Source organism: Leptopilina boulardi, unplaced genomic scaffold, assembly GCF_019393585.1.
Source record: "Leptopilina boulardi isolate dan_hultmark-lab unplaced genomic scaffold, ZJU_Lbou_2.1 LbouV2_341, whole genome shotgun sequence".
NCBI lineage: Eukaryota > Metazoa > Arthropoda > Insecta > Hymenoptera > Figitidae > Leptopilina > Leptopilina boulardi.
Window position 1 is genome coordinate 3153765 of NW_026137909.1, and position 24524 is coordinate 3178288.

The window sequence follows — 24524 nt, forward strand, 5'->3', positions numbered from 1 at the left end:
TCATTCAATATACGTGGTCATTTTTAGAATTACACTTCAATTCATAAAAATGGTATAAATATTTTTAGGAAAGTTTATAAAACTCGGACATCTAAACATCTTATACATTGTTTTTCAAATTTTCTGTCATAATAAACAAAATAATAAATTGCAATTATTTTTATATTTGAATTACGAAATTAAATTGTCAAAGTAAAAAAAATGGAGAATATTTAAACACATATCAGGTTTGTTGAATTATTTTTTTCCCCAAAAATTAAACTTTTGTTTTGTTTTGTCATTCAATTTAGATATATAGAAACAAAAACCAATTAAGGTCATGTTGCACATTCACGAATTTTGATATATGCGGAAAAGTGCAATGAAAAAATTCAAGGTCATCTAACATAACCTTTATCACAAAAAGTTTAAAAGTTTTTTTTAATATTTAAGAAAGTTTTGATTTTAGATATTAAGAAAAATGTTTAAGTAGAGAAAATATTATAAATAATTTAAAAATTAATTATTTTCTTTTTTGCTTTTTTTTACGAAAATTTTAAAATACGCATTGGCTTTTTGGTATGTTAATTGTTTTAAATTAATTATGTTTTGGGAATTTCGCTCAATTGTCTTTTCAATATTTTATAATAATACAATTTTATTAATACTCATTTGACTGAATTTGTTATTTAGTCGAATTTTTAAATACAAGAATTTTTATTTGTACTAATAATTGTCATTTGATAGAAATTTTATACACCAAAATGTCGTCTTAAATAAAAATTTTTTTTACTTTTACCTATCTACAAAAATTTAATTACTTAACAAATTTTTAACTAAAATTCTATGCTAAATTAATTATTTTCAATAATTTAAATAAAATTCTTCAAAAATTTAAGTATCTGAAAATATTGTTTAATGAAAATTTTTTTCTTTTTAAATTCAATAAAAATGTTTTCATTGTCTAAATAATAAAATTTCATCAAATCAAATTACCAAAAATTTAAATTCAAAATTACACGAAATTAAATTATTTTCAAAAATCTAAACTTAATAGTTAATATTACTTTAAACCAATAATTTACATTACCTAACTTTCAATATTTATTAAAATTTACAAAAAAATCAATTATTTAAAATACTAGAAAAATTAAACGCGCGCAAGCGCGCCAAATTGAGTATTTAATTATTTGTTATAAAGAAATTAAAGATTAATATTATCAATAATAATTTAATTTATTAGAATATTATTTCATATTAAATGATAATAATGAAAATTATATGTTTACAGGCCTCGGATTATACGACTTTTTCCGACTTTTTTTTCAAAAATACGACTTTTATCGACTTCTTTTAATAAAATGCGACATTTTTTTTTATATTTGAAAAAAAATGTAAATAAAATACATTTTTTTAGTATAAAATCTAGATCTTCTTCAGATCTTCTTCAATTCAATTATTTAACAAATTTTGAACTAAAATGATTCTTCACTAAATTAATTATTTTTAATAATTTTAATGAAATACATCACAAATTCAATTATATCAAAATTATTTTTCAATTAAAATTTTTATGAAATTTAACAATTGTTTATAATTTAAAAAAAATATATCACAATAAAATTGAATTATTTTTTAAAGATTTCAATTCAAAATAAACTAAAATTCAATTATTACCCGAAATTTTAATTCAAAATCAATTAAAAATCCAATAATTATTCAAAATTTTCAATTCAAAATGAACTGAAATTCAATTATTTTACAAATTTAAAATCAAATAAAATTTGAATTCAAAATTAATTGAATTTTCAATAATTTAAATTTAAGGGGGCATATACAGTCACGAGGCCAAAAAAGACGCTTTTTCTTGATTTTTTTTCTCTTAAATGGTTCAATATATTTATTTAAAAAGTTTTGCATGTTATTAGTAATGTTTTAAAGAAGAGATTTTTATTTTTGTGTAGAAAAATATTAATAATAATTTGCTTAGTTATTAACAATTATTTTACATGAGTTTAAAAAATCGATGTTTAGCGTGGACACGATAACAGATGCCATGATCATCTGAAATCAAAAAGCAAAAAAGATTTTGTTATTAGAGTCCTTTCTCTCGGGAGTGGACGAAGGAATTTCAAAAAAATTGAATTTTAGATTTTTTAGAAAAGTTTAAATTTTAGCTAGTGATTTTTGTTTAAACAATCGACTTTTTTTGTTGTTGTAAAATGTGTTCCAGTAATTGAAAAAAAAAATCCTTCGTCCACTCCCGAGTAAATCTTATCTAAAAAAAGTGTGTAAAATTTTAAAAAGATCGGTTCACAATTTTGTGAGATATCATGTCCACCGACTTTGAAAACACTGTTTCGAGAAAAACGCGTTTAAAGTTTTTAAAGAGGTTAAGACTCATAATTTTTTTATTTTTAACTTACTCAATATTTTCGATTCCAGGACCATAGTATAACTCCTCCAAAGTCTCTCCAAAGTCTAATATATCAGTTTGGTGCTGCCTCCGAAGAATTCTTGCCTCCCGCGTAGCAAGTTGCGCTTTTCGTTCGGCTTCAGATATTCTCTTCTCATCCGCTTGACAGGCGCTTCAAAATATTCTATCTCATACAATTTTCGTTCAAATCTATTCAAACCTTCGGGAGAAGTGTTTTGAAATGTTGTAGATTAATAAAAAAAAATATTTGAAAAATCGATTTTTTCAAAATTGTGACTGTATATGCCCCCTTAAAAGCATCTAAAATTTTCCATCGAAAATTTTTTTTTTGAAATTTAATAATTTCAATTATAACTCTAAGGAAATTCAATTATTTTTAACTATTTTAATAATATTCTTTGAAATTTCAACTATCTGAAACCATTTTTCAATTAAAAATGATTTTCAAATTATTGTATTTTGTCCGCATTTTCTAATAAATTTTTAGTGAAATCATCTAAAATTTTAATTACAAAACACTTAAAGTTTCAATTAATTTCAAAAATCTCAATTTTAAATCTTTGAAAATTCAATTAAATTTAAAAAATCTTTTTCCAAAAATTGTTTGATAAATTATTTTTATTTCTGTAAAATTTAATAATTGTTTGAAAATTAACAATATCTTTTGAAATTTAATTATTTCTAAAAATTTCAACTTTAACCCTTCGAAAAGGATTATTATTAAAAAAAAAATTTTTTATTTAAAAATCTGTAAAATATTTTTGTTAAAATAAAAAACAAATCCACTTTTTTTTGGAATATAAATCGACTAAAACGACTTTTTGTGTCTTTAAGTTGATTCGAGGCCTGTGTTTTTATAATTAATATTTAATAGGTATTCGTTGGCCCCTGGTACCTTAAAAATTAATTTTGAAAAATAAATTTTTTTCAAATTACTATCTTGTACGAAATTTCCTGGCGCATCTTTTTTCTCATCATAAATTTTTTGTATTTGTACACAATTTTTGAATTAATATACAAGTTTAAAAAAAATTTTCGTTGGTAAACGTTGTGTACTTCAGCTTCGTGAATTGAATTTTCAAATTTGGAATTTTAAAGAAACTTATTCCGAAATTTGGAAACACAATTATACAACTTTGGCAAAAATGAGAAAAAGAATTGTCAAAATTTGACACGTCATAAGATTACTATTCAAAAAAACACGTGAAATCAGAAAAGGCCAACTTCAAGTTAGGACAGAAGGACAGACCAAGCATTTTATTATTATATAATTTTTTAATTAGGAATTCTGTAAAATTTAATTATTCTCTGAAAAATTTAAAATTATTTTTGATAAATTAAAATTTTTTGAAATTCAATATTTTCTTAAAAATTTCAACTGTATCTCTTTCAAAATTCAATTATTAAGGGGCACATGAATATCCCATCAAAATCATTAGCTAGAACTTTCATTTGTAAGAGTTTTATTTGCCAGAATTTCTTTTTAGACGAATTTTCATTTTTCGAATTAGTATTTGAGTTACTTTCTTTGTAAACGAAATTTTATTTAACATAATTTTTAAATAAAGAATTTTTATTTGACATAATTTTTATTTTAACGAATTTCTTTTTATCCACCTTTTATTTAAAAGTATTATAATTTTACTCAATTTTAATTTAACAGTGTCGCAATATTATAGTGGGAACAAAGATATGAGACACAGCAAATACACGAAAAGTAATATATTTAAGTAAAAGCAAATTAACGCAAGAGAAACTTGCACATTGTACAAAGGATTACAAAGAACTGAACTGATAGAAAGATTAAGGAAACAACTAGAGACATCTTTAGACTAAAAAGAGTTTGAATCGAATATAGAGCCAAATTTAAATTGCGACACTTCCCCACGAAAAAAGCTCTTTTTAATTGTTACTGTCCGCACAATTCACTTTTAAGAGTCCCATAGCTTGAACACATTTATCATGACGCGATTTTGGTAAAAATTTTGTAAGCACGTCTGCCAGCATGTCTCCCGAACTCACATGCTTTAATGTCAATTGCCCGGACTCGACGACTTCACGAACGAAATGATGCCTCACATCAATGTGTTTTGTTCGCGAATGGTGAACAGGATTCGCTGCCAATTTTTGGGCACTCATGTTGTCCACGTGTAATTCGATCGATTCTGCTTCAGACACATCGAGTTCCAGGAGAAAACGTCGAAGATGAATGATCTCTTTGGCCGCTTCCGCCATGGCCATGTATTCTGCCTCGGTGGTAGATAGTGCGACGGTGCGCTGCTTTCTTGAATCCCAAACGATAGCACCTCCGCCGAGAAGAAACACGTAGCCCGTGTATGACCGCCTGTCGTGAATTGAGCTTGCCCAATCGGCATCTACATAACCAGAAATATCGCTACTGCCGTGTTTGTAGAGAATTCCACAGTCAATTGTACCTTTCAGGTACCTCAACACTCGCTTTGCTGCGTTCCAATGGAGCTTCCCGAAACAATCGTTGAACTGGCTGAGCACACATGCCGTGTGAGATAGATCTGGGCGCGTCGAAACGGATAAGTAGAGTAAGCAACCTACTAGTTCACGATAGGGAGGTTTTTCCCCGTCTGATTCCTCCCACACTTTGTCCTTGATCAGCTGCGTTCGTGGATCAAGAGGTGTTGAAACGGGATTACACTCGATCATACCGAAACGTTGAAGAAGACTGGCGATGTACGTCCTATGATTCATGAAGATTCCTTCGTCGTCTGTGATGAAATCCATTCCCAAACATCGTTTTACATCCCCGATGTCTCTCATGTCAAAGGCTTTCGATAAACCGCGTGCAAATTTCATGATCTTCTCGTTGTCCTGACATATGATTAGTAAATCGTCCACATAAATCACGATAATGATCAATTTCCCATCTTCGTATTTCAGGTAGATGCAGGGGTCTGACTTTGTTGGTCGAGCTCCTAGTTTCCGAAGTTCTTTATCCAGGTGTCTGTGCCAAACTCGAGCTGCTTGTCTGAGACCGTACAAGGCCTTTTTCATTCGGCAAACGACGTTCCGCGATTTTAGACACTTTAACATTTCTTCGGCCTTAGTCACCCACTCCCCTTCTCCCCTTCTTTCGTCGACGATGAACGCGAGTACTTTTTCCAAACACTTCGGCACTTCCAGAAAAACCTCTTCGTCTAGTTCTCCATTGAGATAGGCCGTTGTGACGTCGTACTGCCTTATTTTCATCCCTCTTTGTGCTGCGATGGCGATTGTCGTACGTATCGAGCTGAGCCTCGCGACTGGAGCATAGGTTTCGTGAAAATCTTTTCCGTGTTGTTGTAGGAATCCTTGTGCGATGACCCTGGCTTTCTTCTTTGTGATGGTTCCACTGTCGTCGATTTTCTCTCGCAGAATAAAACGGCTACCGATGGTTTTTATTCCTGGAGGTTTTTCTGCTAATTCCCATGTATCTTTGATGATGATTGACTTCGCCTCATCAGACATTGCCACCAACCATTCTCGTGACTCTGGACCAGTGAGAGCTTCTTTGATTGGAATCTCTGTCAAGTAGGCGATGTCATCTGTTGATTCGTCTGCAAGGGTTGCTGCTGTTTCTCTCACCTTTCTCGGTCTTCCTGGAAGTCCTGTTCGCACAACTCGTGGTCTTCCTCGTCTGTTATCAGGGCGTGGATTTTCAGGTGGAAAACCTCTGAAGTCCTCTTCGTCAGATTGTTCCTGAGCGTTCTCCTCCTGATCATCTTCTTCCTCTTGCTCGTTGAATTCCGGTGTTGAATATCTGCGAAGGTCTACTTCGATTGAATCCGATGGTATTCTTGTCTGTTCTTGAGAAATTTCGTTAACTGGAAAGACATCCCCAGATTGTGGATCCGGTCTGCGTGCGAGTCTGTCGGTGAATTTAACGTCTCTGGAAATTATCGCTTTGCTTTCGGAAATTACCCACACCCTATATGCCTTGGACTCCGAACTGTATCCCAGAAAAATTCCTTCCCGCGAACGAGGTTCCAATTTTCCGATACCAGGTGATCTATCCATAACGTAGACTTGACATCCAAAGCGTTTAAATTCGGACACATTTGGAATTTCCCCGTGCCAAATTTCGAACGGCGTTTTTCCTCCTAGCTTCCTCGATGGTGATCTGTTTCGTACGAAGTTCGCTGTGTTGACAGCCTCGGCCCAAAATTTATCAGGTAGTCCTGATTCAATCAGCAAACATCTCGCTGTATCCATGAGGGTTCTATTTCGGCGTTCCGAGACTCCGTTTTGCTGCGGGTTATATGGGGCGGTGAGTCTTCGCAGAATTCCGTGTTTTAGGAGTATCTCGTTCAAACTTTGATTTTCATATTCTTTTCCGTTGTCAGACTGTAGTATTTTGACTTTCTTCCCCTTTTGCGTCTCCACCATTGCACGAAAATTTTCAAATTCTTCAGCAACTTCACATTTTCGACTTAAAAATCTGACCTCGCACCAACCAGATGAATCGTCGATGAACGTGAGGATATAACTCTTTTTCCCGTGAGAAAGAACGCGCATGGGTCCACAAACGTCCGAGTGAATCAGATCTCCTACATTTGTTTTCCTGTCTGATTCTTTAGGAAAAGGGGTTCGACACATTTTTCCCAGAATACACGTGCTGCACTCGAAATCTTTATTTATATTGCTCACTGTAACACCTTTAATATTTCCGTTCTTGATCGCGTCGCGTAGATACTGAACATTTAAATGTCCCAATCGAGCGTGCCAATCTTCTAACGAATTTTTCTTCGGGGTTCGCGATATATCAAGATCCGATACCGTTCGACATTCTTGATCAACCGTATTTTTGAGGTAGTACAGTCCACCCTCTCTTTTTCCCGTGATCAAAACGTTGCCGTGTCCGTCAATTACTTTTGCACTGTATCTGTCGAACACTACACTATTACCTTTGTCGGTAATCTTTCCCACTGAAATTAGGTTCGACCGAAGATCTGGGACGTATAACGTGTCACTTAGTTTTAACGTTTTTGTGTTTTTCTCTGTGATTAATTTCGTCTCCACTACACCTTTGCCCAATATATCCGTGTGTGCACTACTAGCAAGGTTTAGCTTTCGTTTTTCGTTATCTCGATTCATTTCCACGAAACACTTTAAGTCACTACACATATGTGACGTGCAGCCACTGTCCAGACACCATTTCTTTCCCCCCGCACTCTCACCGGTTACGAATGACACATCCTTCGACGATTCTGGTTTTGTATACAAACTCACGTCCTCGGTGACACTTGCAGATTGGTTAGATGAGTTTTTCGTACCTGTACAATTTCTTGCTCGATGACCTATTTTTCCGCACTTAAAACATTTCATTTTTGAATCATTTCGCGTCACACTGTCCCTTATATTCTCCTTGTGTTGTTTACTAAATGCACTCTTGTTTTTGAATTTCGTAACAACCATCGCGTTTTGGGAAGATCTCTGATTTGCCTCCTTCCGCGCTTCTGATTCCTCAGTGACTTTAATTCGAAGAGTTTCCAGTGATGGCAGCTCATCCCGCGATGACATTGCACATCGGAAGTTTTCGTAGTCCTCCGGCAAACTTCGTAGAAACATGATAGCCAACAGATCTCTATTTATAACTATATCCAATTCTGCCAACTTATCAACGACATCGAGGAAAGACTGTGAATGCTGCCGAACGTCTTCGCCATTTTTCATTTTTAGAGACATTAACTGGTTGAGAAAAGCGGCTTTTCTCGCCGGTCCCTTGGATTGGTATGTGTTATCCAATTTGACCCATATCTCTCGAGCTGTTGTACAATCTTTAATAAGCTTAATTTCCGATGGACTAATTGCGAGAACGATATCCGACTGCGCTTTTAAATCGGCATTCGTCCATTGATTTGCAGCTTCTTGTGTCGTTTCATCATCCGCTTGAATCTCGGGTTTCGTTATTGTCCCACTCGCGTAGCCCCACGCATCATTTTTAATCAGTAGAGCACGCATCTGGAGTTTCCAGGTGTCATAGTTCTCTTTTGTGAGCACCTCGAAACGTACACCGGATGTACTCATTTTTCCCGATTACGCGAAAAGGCACGCTAACCTCAAAAATGCTCGTTACCGAAAAACGTTATCGAAACGAAACGCGATTACGTAGTTATTAGCGCACCTGGGCCCATAACCTGTCGCAATATTATAGTGGGAACAAAGATATGAGACACAGCAAATACACGAAAAGTAATATATTTAAGTAAAAGCAAATTAACGCAAGAGAAACTTGCACATTGTACAAAGGATTACAAAGAACTGAACTGATAGAAAGATTAAGGAAACAACTAGAGACATCTTTAGACTAAAAAGAGTTTGAATCGAATATAGAGCCAAATTTAAATTGCGACAAACAGAATTCTCATTTAACAGAATTTTAGTTATTCGAATTGTTTAATGTCACAATTTTTAATTTATCGAATCTCCATGTGTCAGAATTTTTATTTACACGAATTGTTATTTGATAGAATTTCTAAAACAGCGAATTTTCATTTGATAGAAATTAGAAATGGCCGAACAAACAAACGTCAGAAAGATTTCGGCGCAGTTTTTAAAATAGACCAATAAGAAATTATTAAGAAAATTGTGATTGGTTTATTTTAAAATTGGCGCCGAAATCTTTCTGTCGCTTGTTTGTTCGGCCATTTGTAATTTCTGTCAAATGGAAATTCTCTGTTTTAGGAATTCTATTAAATAAAAATTCGTGTAAATAAAAATTCTGACACATGGAGATTCGATAAATTAAAAATTGTGACATTAAACAATTCGAATAACTAAAATTCTGTTAAATGAGAATTCTGATAAATTAAAATTGAGTAAAATTATAATAATTTTAAATAAAAGGTGAATAAAAAGAAATTCGTTAAAATAAAAATTATGTCAAATAAAAATTCGGTATTTAAAAATTATGTTAAATAAAATTTCGTTTACAAAGAAAGTAACTCAAATACTAATTCGAAAAATTAAAATTCGTCTAAATAAAAATTCTGGCAAATAAAATTCTTACCAATGAAAGTTCTAGCTAATGATTTTGGTGGGATATTCATGCGCCCCTACTTTTCTGACAAATTAAAATTCGATGATATTGACATTCAGGCAAATTAAAATTCGATCAAATTCATTTTCTGCGCAATTAAAATTCAATTAAATTGACTTTCTGGCTAATTAATATTCTGCTGATTAAAATTCTATCAAATGTAATTTCTAACAAATTTGTTTTAGAGCTTATTCATGTGTCCTAAAATTCTTACTAATTTAAATTAATGGCTTACTTTTATCTAATTCAGATTTAGAGAGTACAGTGGTTTGAAACTTTAGATTTAGGTGGACAAAAGATGAAAATCGAAAACTTTAAAATAATTTTTTTTAGTGATTGTATATTCTATGGTATCTAAAACATTTTTTTTTTTTTGCATATTTAAATCGCTGAACAATTTTCTGATGTATCAATTCATGAAACAGCAAGAGAAAAACATAGCATGACCTCTTGCAAAAATTTTTCAATTTTTTTGTAATATATTTTTTGTAAATAATATCAGAGATATAGGAAATAAGTTGAAAAATTTATTTTGAAATATTTAATTGCATTAATTGAATGATTTCATTAATATAAAAAAAAATATTTTGTTTTTTTTATAGATTTTTCAATTTCAATCAATGTGAACAACTCAAGGAATCTCTAGAAGAAATACAAAAATCGAAAATGTCATTAAAAGAAAATCAAATTTTAGAAGCTGCTTGTTTTTCTGCTGATGTGAATAAAGTAAGAAATCTTCTCTCTCATAATGATTACACTGATTATCTTGATTCACTTAATGGCTATTCATTGCTTCAATTTATGCTTAAAAATTGTATATTTTCATCAGAAAAATTTGAACAATTACAAGTTACTCATGTGACATATATGAAGCATTTATCACAATTTCTCAAAATTTCCAAAATTCTATTACAATACAATATTCGTGTAAATGAAAAATCTCAAGATAAAATTAATACACCACTTCATCTTGCAATTGAAATTGAAAATGAAGAGATTGTAAAAATTTTATTATCAAAAAATGCCAATGTTAATGCAAAAAATCATAATTGCGATACACCATTACATCTTGCTGTTCGAAAAAGTTGTAAACAAATAATTCAACTTTTATTAGCAAATGATGCCGATACAAAAATAACAAATTTATATGGTCAAACACCACATGCTGTAACTAATGATATAAGTATGAAATCATTTTTAAATATTCATGAATTAAAAAAATATTTCGATAATGGTGGTGATATTGAGGAAAAAGATATTGATGATTATACAGCGTTACATAAAGCCGTTGAAAATGAATATTATGAAGTTGTTGAATTTTTATTATCAAAAGGTGCAAATATAAATGCAATGACAGAATTAAATGAAACGCCACTTCATATTGCTGCACAAATACGTAATAAACGTATTGTTATTCTTCTTTTAGAAAAAGGAGCAAATATTAATGCAATAACAAATACAGGCGATACTCCATTGCATTTAGCAGCAAAATGCCTTTATCCCCATGACAATGGTGAGACATTAAAAATTCTCATTAAAAATAATGCAAATTTAAAAGCAAAAAATAATTTTAATTTATCACCATTAAATTATTCCGTTAATAATCAATCATCAAATGATACAAAAATTCTCCTTGGTGATAATCCTGATCGATGTGATAAAAATTTAAAAATAATATTTTGTCTATCATTTTTAGATTATGATCTTAGGGCCGAATGTTTACATAGAAATAATAAGGATAAACAAACAAAATGTACAAGTGAATTATTTTATGAATTAGATTTTAAAATAACAATCGATGACTTTGATAATAATTCAATTCCAAAGGAATTGTATTCAATTAATTCCAATCAATCAAGATGTATTCAAAATCTTTTCAATAAAGAATCATCAAGTGATGAGAATATAAAAGAATTTCTTCAATATCAAATTTTAATAGGCGCCATTAAACATGGATTTATTGATATTTTTTTTAATTTATTACCACCATTTTGTAATGTTAATACTCGATTGGATGATAATTATACATTATTGCATTATGCCTGTGAATATGGACATTTATCAATTGTTAATGAATTATTGAAACGCAATGCAAATGTTAATGAAATTGAAAATAAAAATAAAATGTCACCACTTCATTTATCAGTTATGAGAGATTCGGTGAAAGTTACAAAAATTCTATTGGAAAAAAATGCTTCTATTGATTCATTTAATGATAAAAATGAAACACCACTTTTTTTGGCTATTCAAGAAAATAATGTAAATTGCATTCATTTACTTTTAAAAGCTGGCGCTAATGTTAATTCAATTACTAATAATAATGAAACACCATTACTTAAAGCTGCAATTAATTGTGATTCAACTATTGTTGAAATGTTATTACACTATGGTGCAATTTTAGATGAAAATAGATCAATATTTGAAGATTTAATATCAATATATATTCGTATTAATACAATATTTTTATTATATAAATATGGAGCAAGTGTAATTGATTTGGATCCAAAATTATTTCAAAATACAAGTTTATTTATAGCATTAAAATTAGAATCAATTGCTGCTAGTTCAAGGGATTTGTCATTTTATTATCAAGATTACCCAAAAATGATTGAATATCATGGCGAATGTCGCGCGGAAATTGAAAAAATGAAATTAATGAAAATTAATGAAACTGATATGTCAATATATAATTTATTAATTATAACACATAGACGATTGGCTCGTTATATGAGAAATAATTTAATTTTCGATTTTTTAAATTCAATGGATTTTGAAATGATATTTCCAAAATATGCCAAAAAATTGAAAACTTGTGTAATAAGAGGAAAACTTGAGAAACAATTAATAGAATTGAGTTACAATTGTTTAGAGACTATTTTCAAAAATCAATTACCCACTATTGTTATAAGTGAAATTTTATCGTATTTGGATACTGCAGATCTACATCGATTAATCATCGCTTCACCTATTGATCCAGAAGAAAAAAAATTGGTGCAATATAAATAGAAGAAAATAAAAAATTCAATTTTGAATGCCGATTCGATTCTTTAAGAGAAGTTTTGATACAATTTTATAATTTATCAAGTTTTATTTTTACCAACAGTATACATTGAACAAAAATTGTATATTTATATTTGAAAATTTTTATCATTTTCGGAATTTTTGTTTTAAATGGAAAAAAAAGGAGATACGTATTTTTTTATTTTGATTTTAATAAATATAATTAAACCGCAAAGTCTATGAATTTTTACATATATTTTATATGTAAAAAAAAAATTCTTACTATAGAATTGTTAAAAATCAATATTTTTTCGACCACTTTTCTTCCAAAAATGTTGAAAGAATAACGTACAATTCATTATTTATAAATTTTTATTGCTTACTATTTTTTAAACGACCTCATAAACTTTCAAAAAATATGGGGTCTGTATTTATTACACGAACGGAGAATTTTAAGCGTGATACAACGTCTTTTTTAATTAATTATATATCATTTTTATAAGATTTTTATTTTTTGGAACGCATGATTATGTTTTAAAAATCATTATTTAGAATTTTCATTTAATGGAATTTCATTTAGTCATAATTATTTTTGTAGTCGAATTTTCTATATTATAGAATTTTTATTTGCTCGAATTTTCACTTAACATAATGGAGGCATTTTAAAGAATTTTTATTGTGTAGAATTTCATTTCATAGAATTTTCATTTGTTCGAATTATTATTGTAAACGAAATTTTATTTAACATAATTTTTAAATACCGAATTTTTATTTGACATAATTTTTATTTTAACGAATTTCTTTTTATCCACCTTTTATTTAAAAGTATTATAATTTTACTCAATTTTAATTTATCAGAATTCTCATTTAACAGAATTTTAGTTATTCGAATTGTTTAATGTCACAATTTTTAATTTATCGAATCTCCATGTGTCAGAATTTTTATTTACACGAATTTTTATTTAATAGAATTCCTAAAACAGAGAATTTCCATTTGACAGAAATTACAAATAGCCGAACAAGCAAGCGACAGAAAGATTTCGGCGCCAATTTTAAAATAAACCAATCACAATTTTCTTAATAATTTCTTATTGGTCTATTTTAAAAACTGCGCCGAAATCTTTCTGACGTTTGTTTGTTCGGCCATTTGTAATTTCTATCAAATGAAAATTCGCTGTTTTAGGAATTCTATGAAATTAACAATTAGTGTAAATAAAAATTCGAACAAATAGAGATTCGTTAAGTTAAAAATTCTGACGTTAAATAATTCAAATAACTAAAATTCTGTTAAATGAGAATTCTGATAAATTAAAATTGAGTAAAATTGTAATACTTTAAATTAAAAGGTGGATAAAAAGAAATTTGTCAAAATAAAAATTATGTCAAATAAAAATTTGGTACCTAAAAATTATGTTAAATAAAATTTCATTTACAAAGACAGTAACTCAAATGCTAATTCGAAAAATGAAAATTCGTCTAAAAAGAAATTCTGTCAAATAAAATTCATACAAATGAAAGTTCTAGCTAATGATTTTTATGAGATATTCATGCGCCCCGGATTTTTACTTAACCGAAAAATCACAGAATTTTTTAATTGATAGAATTTTCATTTGCCTAAAATTGCAAATGGCCGAACAAACAATCGATAGAATTTTTAAAATCAACCAATCAAAAATTATCCATAAAATAATTGTGCTTGGTTGATTTTAGAAATCTCGACGAAATGTTTCTGTCGACTGTTTAGGGTACGGTCACACGACTTTTGGAAAAACCATTCTTGTCTTTCTCTCTCCTATTACAGACGCATAAGTTTGTCTCACTCTGCATTTTCCGTCTTTGGGAAATGTAAGAAAATGCAGAGTGAGACAATCTTATGCCTCTGTCTTAGGAGAGAGAAAGACATGAATGGTTTTTCCAAAAGTCGTGTGACCGTACCTTTATTCAGCCATTTGCAATTTCGGACAAATGAAAATTCTATCAATAAAGAAATTCTGTTAAATAATTTTTCGGAAATGAATTTTTGGTTATGTATAAAAATTCTGTAATATAGAAAATCGTTTTGATGAAAATTCCGCAAAATACTAATTCGAAGAAATCAAAATTCGGCTCAAAAATAATTATGGAAAATGAAATTCCACAAAATGAAAATTCTAACTAATGATTTTTAGAATATATTCATGCATCCTTTTATTTTGTACTTTAAACTTAAAATTAGAATATAATGTAATAAAGAAATATATTTTTATTTGAAATGAAAGTTTAATTTTCAAAACGAAATGTAAAATTAAATTTTAAATCTAAAATTAGTTATATAATAAGATACTTATGATTATCCAATTATTATTATTATTATTACTATTATTATTATTACTATTACGATTATTGAATAACGAGACGAAAAAAAAACAAAGTAACAGCTCCGACAACCAAGTTTGTTTCCACCATTATACATAGAGGATACTGTCAGCGCTGTACTATAACATGTAGTTAAATCTTTAACTGGTCGGTAATATAGAAAGCTATAAAAAATTTCATTTCCAAATATGAAAAAAATAAATGTAGCATCGAGACTAAACCTAAAGTAATCGAATAACACAATAGTATATTGTGCATCTAGGGAGGAAAATGGTTGATTTCCGCGAGTGTAACTAATTTTTACTCAGCTTGTATATCTATACATACAATAGATATAGATATACAAGCTGAGTAAAAATTAGTTGCTACGCTGGTTGTAGAGGCGCTGAATGTTGTCATTTCTATTCAATGGAGTTGCCCGCTCCTGAGCGAGAACTGCAAATACACGAGACGGAAATCATTTTCCTCCCGAGTTGAACATACTATTTTTTCTAACACACATACCGAAAGTACATATGACAACAAACTTACAGAGACGCCAAGCGGAAAAAGTGTACACTATTGTTTACGTGATTATCGATTTTAAATTTGATTCGATATATCGAAATATCAACATTAAACTTAAACATCGATATTTCGAATCGATAGTTTGACAGTAAATTCAATAATTTACTGTTCTTGTTCTTCTCAATGTTCTATAAATAACAGAAATAAAAATTGACGTTACGGGGAGGGAAAGTTACATTCCCTCCCTGCTAGTGATGTCACAGGGAGGGAAAGTACTTTTCCTCCCTCGCCGGGAAAGACATACTTTTCTCCCCCTTTACAGGTAAGAAATGGTGTACTTTCGGTGCGTGTGTTAGAAAAAAATATTTAAATAGCTTTCGAGAAATCGTTTTCGATATGAATGCCAATTTTTCTGACTGATTCGGGTACGTTGTCACACGTCAATATGAATTATATTTTTTTTAAATTGCTTATTATTAATTTTATATTGATTTGTCAACTGGAGTTTTTTTTATTTTTAACTAAAATAAGTATTATTATTTATTTACATATGAAATTTTGAAATTGTTTAAATATTTTACAATTGTTATTGTTTAACTATTTTTCAAATTCAGATGATTATCGTTTTTTCGTCATTTTTCAATTTTTATTTGCGTATTTCTGTAAAGAGAAAATATATAATTAATGAACAAAAAATAAATTAATTTAAATAAACTGTTTTTAGTTTTTTTTTATTATCTCCCGTTAGAAAAAGATAATCTCGCCGCTGTTTCCAAAAAATCTTATGTTTTTAGATTTATTAGTATTTTGTCTCTATAATTTTAACCCCAAACCAGCGGCCTTTTGAATAAGAATTTGGCCCAATTTTGAGGTTATGTTTACATATTTTTTTGGTATTTTGGTCCTGAAAATTGACAATGTTAACTTAATCTCCAATAAAGCACCATATGAAAATTCGATGAATTAGAAAATCTGCTAAAAGTTCAGGATAAATATAGTAATTCTATAAAATATAAGAATTTAGTTATAAATACAAATTCTTTGATATTAAAATTGTTCTCATAAATAAAATCCACTTTATTTAAAAATTCTGCTAATAATATAAATTCGATTATTTTTAAACAAAAATTTCAACAATTCTAATTTGGGGAATATTTATGTCAAGGAAACAAGTTGACAATTACTGTGTAAAAAAAATTTTCTTTTCGTTATGATAAGAGTTTAAAATTTTTTTAAAAAGTGATAAGACATGTTATATTAGGTCATTTATCTTAGAAAATTATTTTCTATATTTTATCGCATATACTGACAATATTACCATTGAATTTTTATAAAATAATAAAAAGTCTTTGAAATCTGAATTATTTTTTATTTTAAAATTGTCTATTTTTGTATTATAAAATATTTTCATCAAATTTCTTATAAATTTATTGAGAAATTTAATTTTTTAATTGAATAAATTAAAAATTCGCAAAATAAATGTAAAGTTTATTTTTATTTTAGCGTTTGAATATTATTGTATTAAGAGAGAATTCTGTGATATCTAAATTAATGAATCCTTCATATTCATCGGCAATTCCAATCTTGTAGGCTAAACCATTTCTGAAAAATAAAAATAACAATATAAAAGTAGAAGTATAAAGATAAATTTTCAAGTAAAAAATAGAACAGAGTGAAAATGCAAATTTTTATTTAAATATTCAAGCTGTGAAGAAACAATTGCTATTTGACTATATTAAAGGGGAAAAAAAATCATATATTTAATATAGAAATATGTTTCATGTTTTCAAAAGGTTTTTATATCTTTTAATTTCATTGATTTTTAACCTTTTAAGGTACGAATTAATAATCGCAATACCATTCTTTAGTCATATATTATTTTTACATTTTTAAAGTCGTTGATTACGAATTCGGTGTCAGATTTAAAAAATTCAAAATGGCGGATTCAATATGGCTGACGACTTTTGACAAAACTTAACGTATTCATTTGAAAATAGTTACTCGGAGGTTTTCTGGGTCGCTGATTACGAATTCGGTGACCGTTATTCAAAATTCAAAATGGCCGATTCAATATGGCGAAAGAATTTCAAAAAAAATCGTTCGGTATCGCTTGAAAATCGTCACTCGGGAGTTTTTGGGATCGCTGATTACAAATCTGATGTTACTTTTTCAAAATTCAAAATGGCGGATACTTTTTTTTTTAATTTGACGGTTTTCCTTGAAACTCGTTATTCAGGGGTTTTCAAGTTCGCTGATTACGAATCGAATATTAGTAAATTGAATTGATTTTTAATTTTTCTATCCACCATATTGGAACCGACAATTTAAATTTTGAAAAACTTATATCAGATTCGAAATCAGCTACCCCGAAAACCCCCGAGTAACGATTTTCAAGCGAATCCGAACGATTGTTTGAAAATTCGTCTGCTATTTTAGATCCGCCATTTTGAATTTTGAAAAACTGACCTCAGATTCGTAATCAGCGACCCCGAAAACCCCCTAGTAATAAGTTTCAAGCGAATTGCATTTGATTTTCTAAAAGTTATCCGCCATATTGGATCCGCCATTTTGAATTTTAAAAAACGGATAACGGATTCGTAATTAGTGACCCCGAAAACCCCCGAGAACTCATTTTAATGTGAATTGCATAACATTTTCAAAATGTCGTCCGCCATATTGGATCCGCCATTTTGAATTTTGTAAAACAGACATCATATTCGTATTTAACGACCTCAAAAAAAAGGGCGAAAATAATTATCAAATCTTTATCTGAATTAAAATAATTATAAACTGCTCTTACTTGTTATAAATCACAACAACAGTCTCTTTCTGTGGTGTTTCGAAGGCAAGAACTTGAATAGCGTCAAACAGTGGCTGCAAATTAATTCTTGTATGTATTCTAACTGATCCAGGCGGTATGAATCGACTAAAATGTTGAATAATGTAAAATAAAGGAAGCTTGTAAAACTGATCGTTTTTCGCATCGACAATTATTGAAGTGCCGTGTTTCTTCTTTGATAAATTTGGTCCTCCATCTTTGTTTAAGGCTGGATTCAAATTTATCCAACCAACAATCCAGTGTTTAAAGAACTATAAAAAAAAAATTCATAGAAATTGATTCATAATCAAAATGGTGTGTTCACTTTAACTTGTCAGGTAAAAAAGTATCGTAGAAAAAAAATTAGTTTTACATCGCATAAAAAAAGTGAAAGAATTATTTTAAAATGAAATTACCGAAAACATTTCCAGAATATAATTAACTGACTGATCCCAACAATTATAGCATGTTTTCTTTCTGAAAACTTAAAAATTTTCTTTTTAATTTGAAACTTTTTGTTCTTTTTTTTTATGAATTCGAAGAATTTTGTTAAAAAAATATATACTTACATTCAGAGGCTTCTGTCATGAGAATATATTTATCCGGATAGTTTTTGTGAATTTTATCAAGAACATTTTTTCTTGTTATTGTAGTGTAATGATAGTGAATAGCAGTTCCCTTAATAAATGGTTTGGCAATTTGATGTTTCATTACTTTTTTCACGTACCAAGACACTGAATCAAGGGAATCATCAAGAATTAGTATTCGAGTTTTATTATGTACTGAGTTACTTAAAGATGGTCCCAAATTTCTGCCAATAAATTTTGCTGCACCAAATGGTGTCCATGCCATTGTCATTTCGTGTGTTACTGGATTTAGAGCATTTTGCGGTTCGTTACCTATTGAAAGACCCCAAAATTCCATGCCAAATTTATTGTATGCATCCAAAAATTTTATCATATAATCACTAAAAAGTTGATAGTACTCTTGTCGCAATACACCTAGGCAACAGAATTTACATTTTGATTATTAAAACGTCTTTTCTTTACGTAATTTAAGATTCTAAGATAATAATATACCAAATCCTGAAAAAGATTCCTGAATTTTCATCCATTTTGGTGCAGACCAAGGAACAGCAATGAGTTTTAAATTTGGATTCAGTAACGCCGATTTTTGCAGTAGAGGAATTTTATAATATAGATCTTCGGGAGCAAGTGCAAAATGCTCAAGGGTTTTGTCATTATTTACATCATCAAGAGAATATCTTCTTGTAGAAAAATCAGTCCCTCCAATGGGAACTCGACTAAAGCTATATCTGCTACCTTTCTCTCCAAAATAAGAGCTACAAGAAAAATTATACCTAAATCTTATTGTGGTTTTTAGATAAAAAATAATTTGATTGCGGCAAAATATATTTTATATTAGAATCACATGAGAAAAAATAATTGATTTTTTTGATATTTTCAAAGATCAAAGTTTTCTAAAGTGATTTTCCCTTACTGAATTAAATTGTCCTGAGTGGAAAGGCTAACACTTCTAATATTAATTGCAGCTGCATCTGTAATAGTTGCACCAAAACCCATAATTGTCTGATATTTTATTCCACGAATAATGGATATTATAGAACCATTTGTCTTCAATTTATTCATATAGCCTTTTGTATAATTCATACGTTCGCCAAATTTATCGCTCATGTACCAGTGATAAGTAAATTTTTCTGGTGGTCCTTTGTCTTCAATGAAATCACAGTATGTCGCATTGCAAACACAAGCAATATTATCGTGTCCGAAATTATGAGACATACACTTGTTAGCATTACCTGTTTAAAGAAATGTTTATTTTTTTTTAAACTCTTTTTCATTCGGCAAATATTACAAACCTGCAGTAATAAATGTAAAAATCACAACTGTCCACAGCATCATATAATTTTTAATTATCAAGAAGAATTATTCTATATTTGTTTGCTTTTTTTCAATTATGTAGCGGTACTATATTCTGACGAAAAAACATTTTCTGCATAATTGGGTCGTGGAACAAAAAAAAGAACGATTAGCTCCGGTGATGAATTGCAAAAAAGTAAAAGTTGATAATTTTTTTAAAAAATATTGTTCAATTATATCAACATAGATAAGAAGCATACAGTTTTAAAAAAGGTAATTTTTCGAATGTTTTCAATTTTCTTAGATTTTTAGGTAAAAAAAAAATATTTGCAAAATAGTAACATAAACGTAACCATAAACCAGACTGTTTCGGACTAATTCCTGAATTTTAACCAGCAGGGTTCAGCCTTTAACTATATTAAAGCTTTTAATATTTCATATTTTAGCCATTTATCAAAAATCTGACGATATCATATTTCGGATGTTCAGTCGTACAAAAATTCTCTTCGAAGTTACATATTCATTGGTCGGAAAAAGTTTATAATTGCAGGCCTATATTATTCAGGAACAAGAAATTGCAGGAGAAATCAAACAAGTTTGTGTAAAAGAATATCGTTTAATAAATATTATTCTTAATTCTTATGTTTGATTATATAATTATGGTCATTAATTTTATATGTAAAATGTATCCTATTACTTATTTGCCAATTTATCTAATAGACAATATCATTGTACATACGGAAACCGTTACTCGAAGAACCTACACAATATAAAAAATATATTTATATATATATATATAAAATCTATTGTGAAAGGTCATTAATTTTTTTTCTTTTCAAAAAAATATACTTCTTACCGAGGCGAACGTTTGCAAGGATAATGCGCAAACTTTTCCTACATTTATTTTGCACAGATTAGAGGATCTTATGAACACAACAAGAAGAGATTTTCTGAGTGCATCTGGCATTTCGTACCAACAACTGTTATAACTAATAAAATTAATTTTTCTTTTGTAACTTATATCCTTGTTGAAAATCTTTGTACAAGATCTTGTACAAAAAAATGTTAGCTGAACTTGTACCATTCCTAGTCATGAACTTGAAATGAAATGTTCTTGTACATGTTTTTATGCAGGATTCATGTATACATTTTCTTGTACAAGATCTTGTAAAGGTATATTCTGTAAAGATAATTAATATTATTATTGTACATGAATAGACAGAAGGTTATAAATGAATAAATTAAGAAAAAATATTTTTGTAAAAATGATTTACACATTTTCAGAGATTATGTAACTGTGATCCATTAATCTTTGAGCGGGAAAACTATTCAGGTAGAAAAGACCAACCATTAGTAATCCAAAGTTTGCGCACCTCATAGCATCGTTGATTTTGTTCAAATTAATTATAATCTATAAATATATAATTGTAATTAAAAATATTTCTTTCATTGATTTGTTCTCTAGTTTAAATGAAAACTAGAATATAGTTACCTGTGATGCGACAAATATTATTATTGCAGCATTAACTCCTACAATAAAGAAAAAATATACAGAATATACATCATTTAGTCTATCCGCAAATCTAGAAAAAATAGAGTATTTTTTAATTTAAACATTTTATCTCACATATAATTTATTCATGAACAAAAAAACTAACGTTAATGCATCGTTGTACTTGTGAATGCAAAAGCAGATTTCTTCATATACTAGTTCGTTATAACGTTTTTCTTTCAGTCCGCTATACTTGCTTCCGATCCTCTCAAACCGATTGCTGTTAAATAAATTCAATATCAACGTTAAAGGCGCTTTGTACAACTTCTCCGTTTCTGAGTATATAAAGAGTTTTCACCAATTTTGATTGGCTTTGTAATGGAAAATTCTCAAGAGAGCCAATCAAAATTGGTCAAAACTCTTTATATACTCAGAAACGGAGAAGTTGTACAAGCGCCTTTACGGATCATTCACAAATTACGTCACACTCATAGGGTGAGAAAAAAATCAAATTTGTTTGTATCAAAACGTGACATTAGGAAAAGAAGAGTCTAAAATTGTTACAAAATAGCGTGCGACGTAGTTTGTGAATGATCTCTAATAACACAGCCACACAAAAAAAAAAGTTTTGATCTGGGGGTCTGACTATGCCTACTTTATGTTTTTTGGATCGCTGAATCCGAATTCGAGGTCCGTTTTACCCCATCAGATCAGGATTTTGAGAAAACCTCAAGAAACCAATATGGCGGACACTTTTTTGAAAAATTCATCGGATTTGCCTGAAACTCGTTACTCGGGGGTTTTTGGGGTCGCTTATCACGAATCTAATGTCAGTTTTTCAAAATTCAAAATGGCGGATCCAAAATGGCTGACACATTTTCGAAAAATTCATTGGAATCGCCTGAAACTCGTTACTCGGGGGTTTTCGGAGTCGCTGATTACGAATTTGAAGTCAGTTTTCAAAAATTCAAGATGGCATCGTAACAAATTTCTTAAGTGTATCTGCCATGACGGCATTTTTCGAAAAAGTGTCCGCCATCTTGGATCCGCCATCTTGAATTTTTGAAAACTGACTTCAAATTCGTAATCAGCGACTCCGAAAACCCCCGAGTAACGAGTTTCAGGCGATTCTAATGAATTTTTCAAAAAAGTATCCGCCATTTTGAATTTTTAAAAACTGACATTAGATTCATGATCAGCGACCCCAAAAACCCCCGAGTAACGAGTTTAAGGCAAATCCGATGAATTTTTCGAAAAAGTGTCCACCATATTGATTTTTTGAGGTTATCTCAAAATCCTGATTCAGCGATCCAAAAAACATAAAGTAGGCATAGTCAAACCCCCAGATCAAAACTTTTTTTTTGTGTGGCTGTGTAATTTCGTATAAATCTTTAAAAATATGCGTTGAAAAATATTTAATGTTGAAAATATTCTTACCCAACAGCGGCAAGAAGTCCACAAGTATGTTGCATAAGTGACAAATATATTGTATAAGCAGAAACAAAAATTGTAGAATTCACATATAAAATTAGCAAATTATATATTAACATCCAATAATAATAGTCGTTGTTAAAAGTTAAATACTCTTCTGGTACTAGGAATGAATCTATCGTTTTGTTGGATTTTAGAATAAACGAGTGATAAATTATTGGAGTAACTCCTAGAAGGGTATAAATAATAGCAGAAGCACAATAAGCAGCTATAAACATAAAAAAAATATTTTATTACAATATATAATTATTTTAATCCTCATAATAGATAAATTTATTAACCTGCGTATATGTAATTAATTCTTTTTCCTTCTTCTGATAACTTTTCAAGTAGTTTTATCTGTGGTTCATTATACCAAAGGCGCCAATCATATGAGATTTGTAAAAACATTTTATTTATCTTAATCAAAAAAAAAAATATAGCTTGATTTTCGGTTTACGGTTTGCAATAATTTATAGAATCAAAAAAATTGATATTAAAAATTAATTATTTAAAAAAATTTAACATAAAATTCAATAAAGGTTTTCATATGGAATCCCATGTGAGTATTTACAGTAAGGGGTATCTTTTTAACAATTACCTTTCCATCTTTAATAACAATATGCAATATATCGATTATACCTAATATAAAAATTGAAATAAACGAAGTAGAATAAATTACTGCATCTAAATCTTCCCAATTGCGAATAGTATAAAGAATCTGAAAATCAGTAAACAAATATAAAAAGTTGAAACTGTTTTCCAATATGTGATTATAAATTTCCCTTAACTTTATGTTAATTAAATTTTATTGTTTTACTATTAAAATTATATTATTTAAGAGGAAACTATATGAAGACAACAAAAACTTCTTCTAGTAACTCGGAAATTGGATTACTTCCTTAATTATCGAATCACAGGTTTTGTTTATACTTTTTAATATTGTAGTGTTCAAACTATTAAATAAGCTTGTCAGAAAGTGTTTCGAAATTTACAATACTTTTTTACATTCATACAATTTTACTGGAATACGAGAGTAATCCTCAAATTCTAATCTGAAATCAAAAGGTGAATAATATTTTTAAAATTAATTCCTGAGTTCAGTCACTGTTAATGCTGTTATTCCAGTGGGCACATAACGTTTTATGTTCCAATTTTTAAATAACGTTCTGAAAAAATGTTCCATGTTCGCCAAATGTTCACGGAACATAAAACACCCTTAGAATCCCGGGATGAAAAATGTAGGTATTCCAAAAGTAAACTTGAGTCACATAGTATTCGAATAAGTATTCCTCCGTGCCAAAAGGTAGACTGTGGAATACTTTGAGAAAAGTTACTAAAATAAACTGATGTAATACTAAGCTCTACCACAAAGAGAGGAGAGTATACCGTTCGTATACATTGGGATATTATATGAATTTTTCCAAATTATCTTGTAATGAACTCCAACTATAGTGTTCTAATGATGTCTAATAGATGTCGCATTGTCATATAGACAAAAATTCTTCTTAATAATAAATGTGAATAAAAATAAA

The 24524-nt window shown here is 29.3% G+C and overlaps 2 protein-coding genes across 2 annotated transcripts; one reads left to right on the forward strand and one right to left on the reverse strand.

Moving 5' to 3' along the window:
- The first annotated feature begins 95 nt into the window (after positions 1-95).
- Positions 96-16043, forward strand: LOC127285723 (ankyrin-3-like). The gene is made up of 2 exons (XM_051311861.1): positions 96-227; positions 10070-16043. The coding sequence occupies exon 2, from the start codon at positions 10134-10136 to the stop codon at positions 12471-12473; it is 2340 nt and encodes a 779-aa protein (XP_051167818.1). The 5' UTR covers positions 96-227; positions 10070-10133; the 3' UTR covers positions 12474-16043.
- A 785-nt stretch (positions 16044-16828) lies between these two features.
- On the reverse strand, positions 16829-24462 carry LOC127285713 (lysosomal acid glucosylceramidase-like). The gene is made up of 12 exons (XM_051311851.1): positions 23292-24462; positions 22957-23218; positions 21686-21799; positions 21520-21610; positions 20884-21438; positions 20027-20787; positions 19648-19966; positions 19227-19489; positions 18717-19148; positions 18564-18631; positions 18130-18419; positions 16829-16931 (listed from the first exon to the last, which is right to left on the reverse strand). The coding sequence occupies exons 6-12, from the start codon at positions 20067-20069 to the stop codon at positions 16829-16831; spliced, it is 1518 nt and encodes a 505-aa protein (XP_051167808.1). The 5' UTR covers positions 20070-20787; positions 20884-21438; positions 21520-21610; positions 21686-21799; positions 22957-23218; positions 23292-24462.
- Positions 24463-24524: the final 62 nt, after the last annotated feature.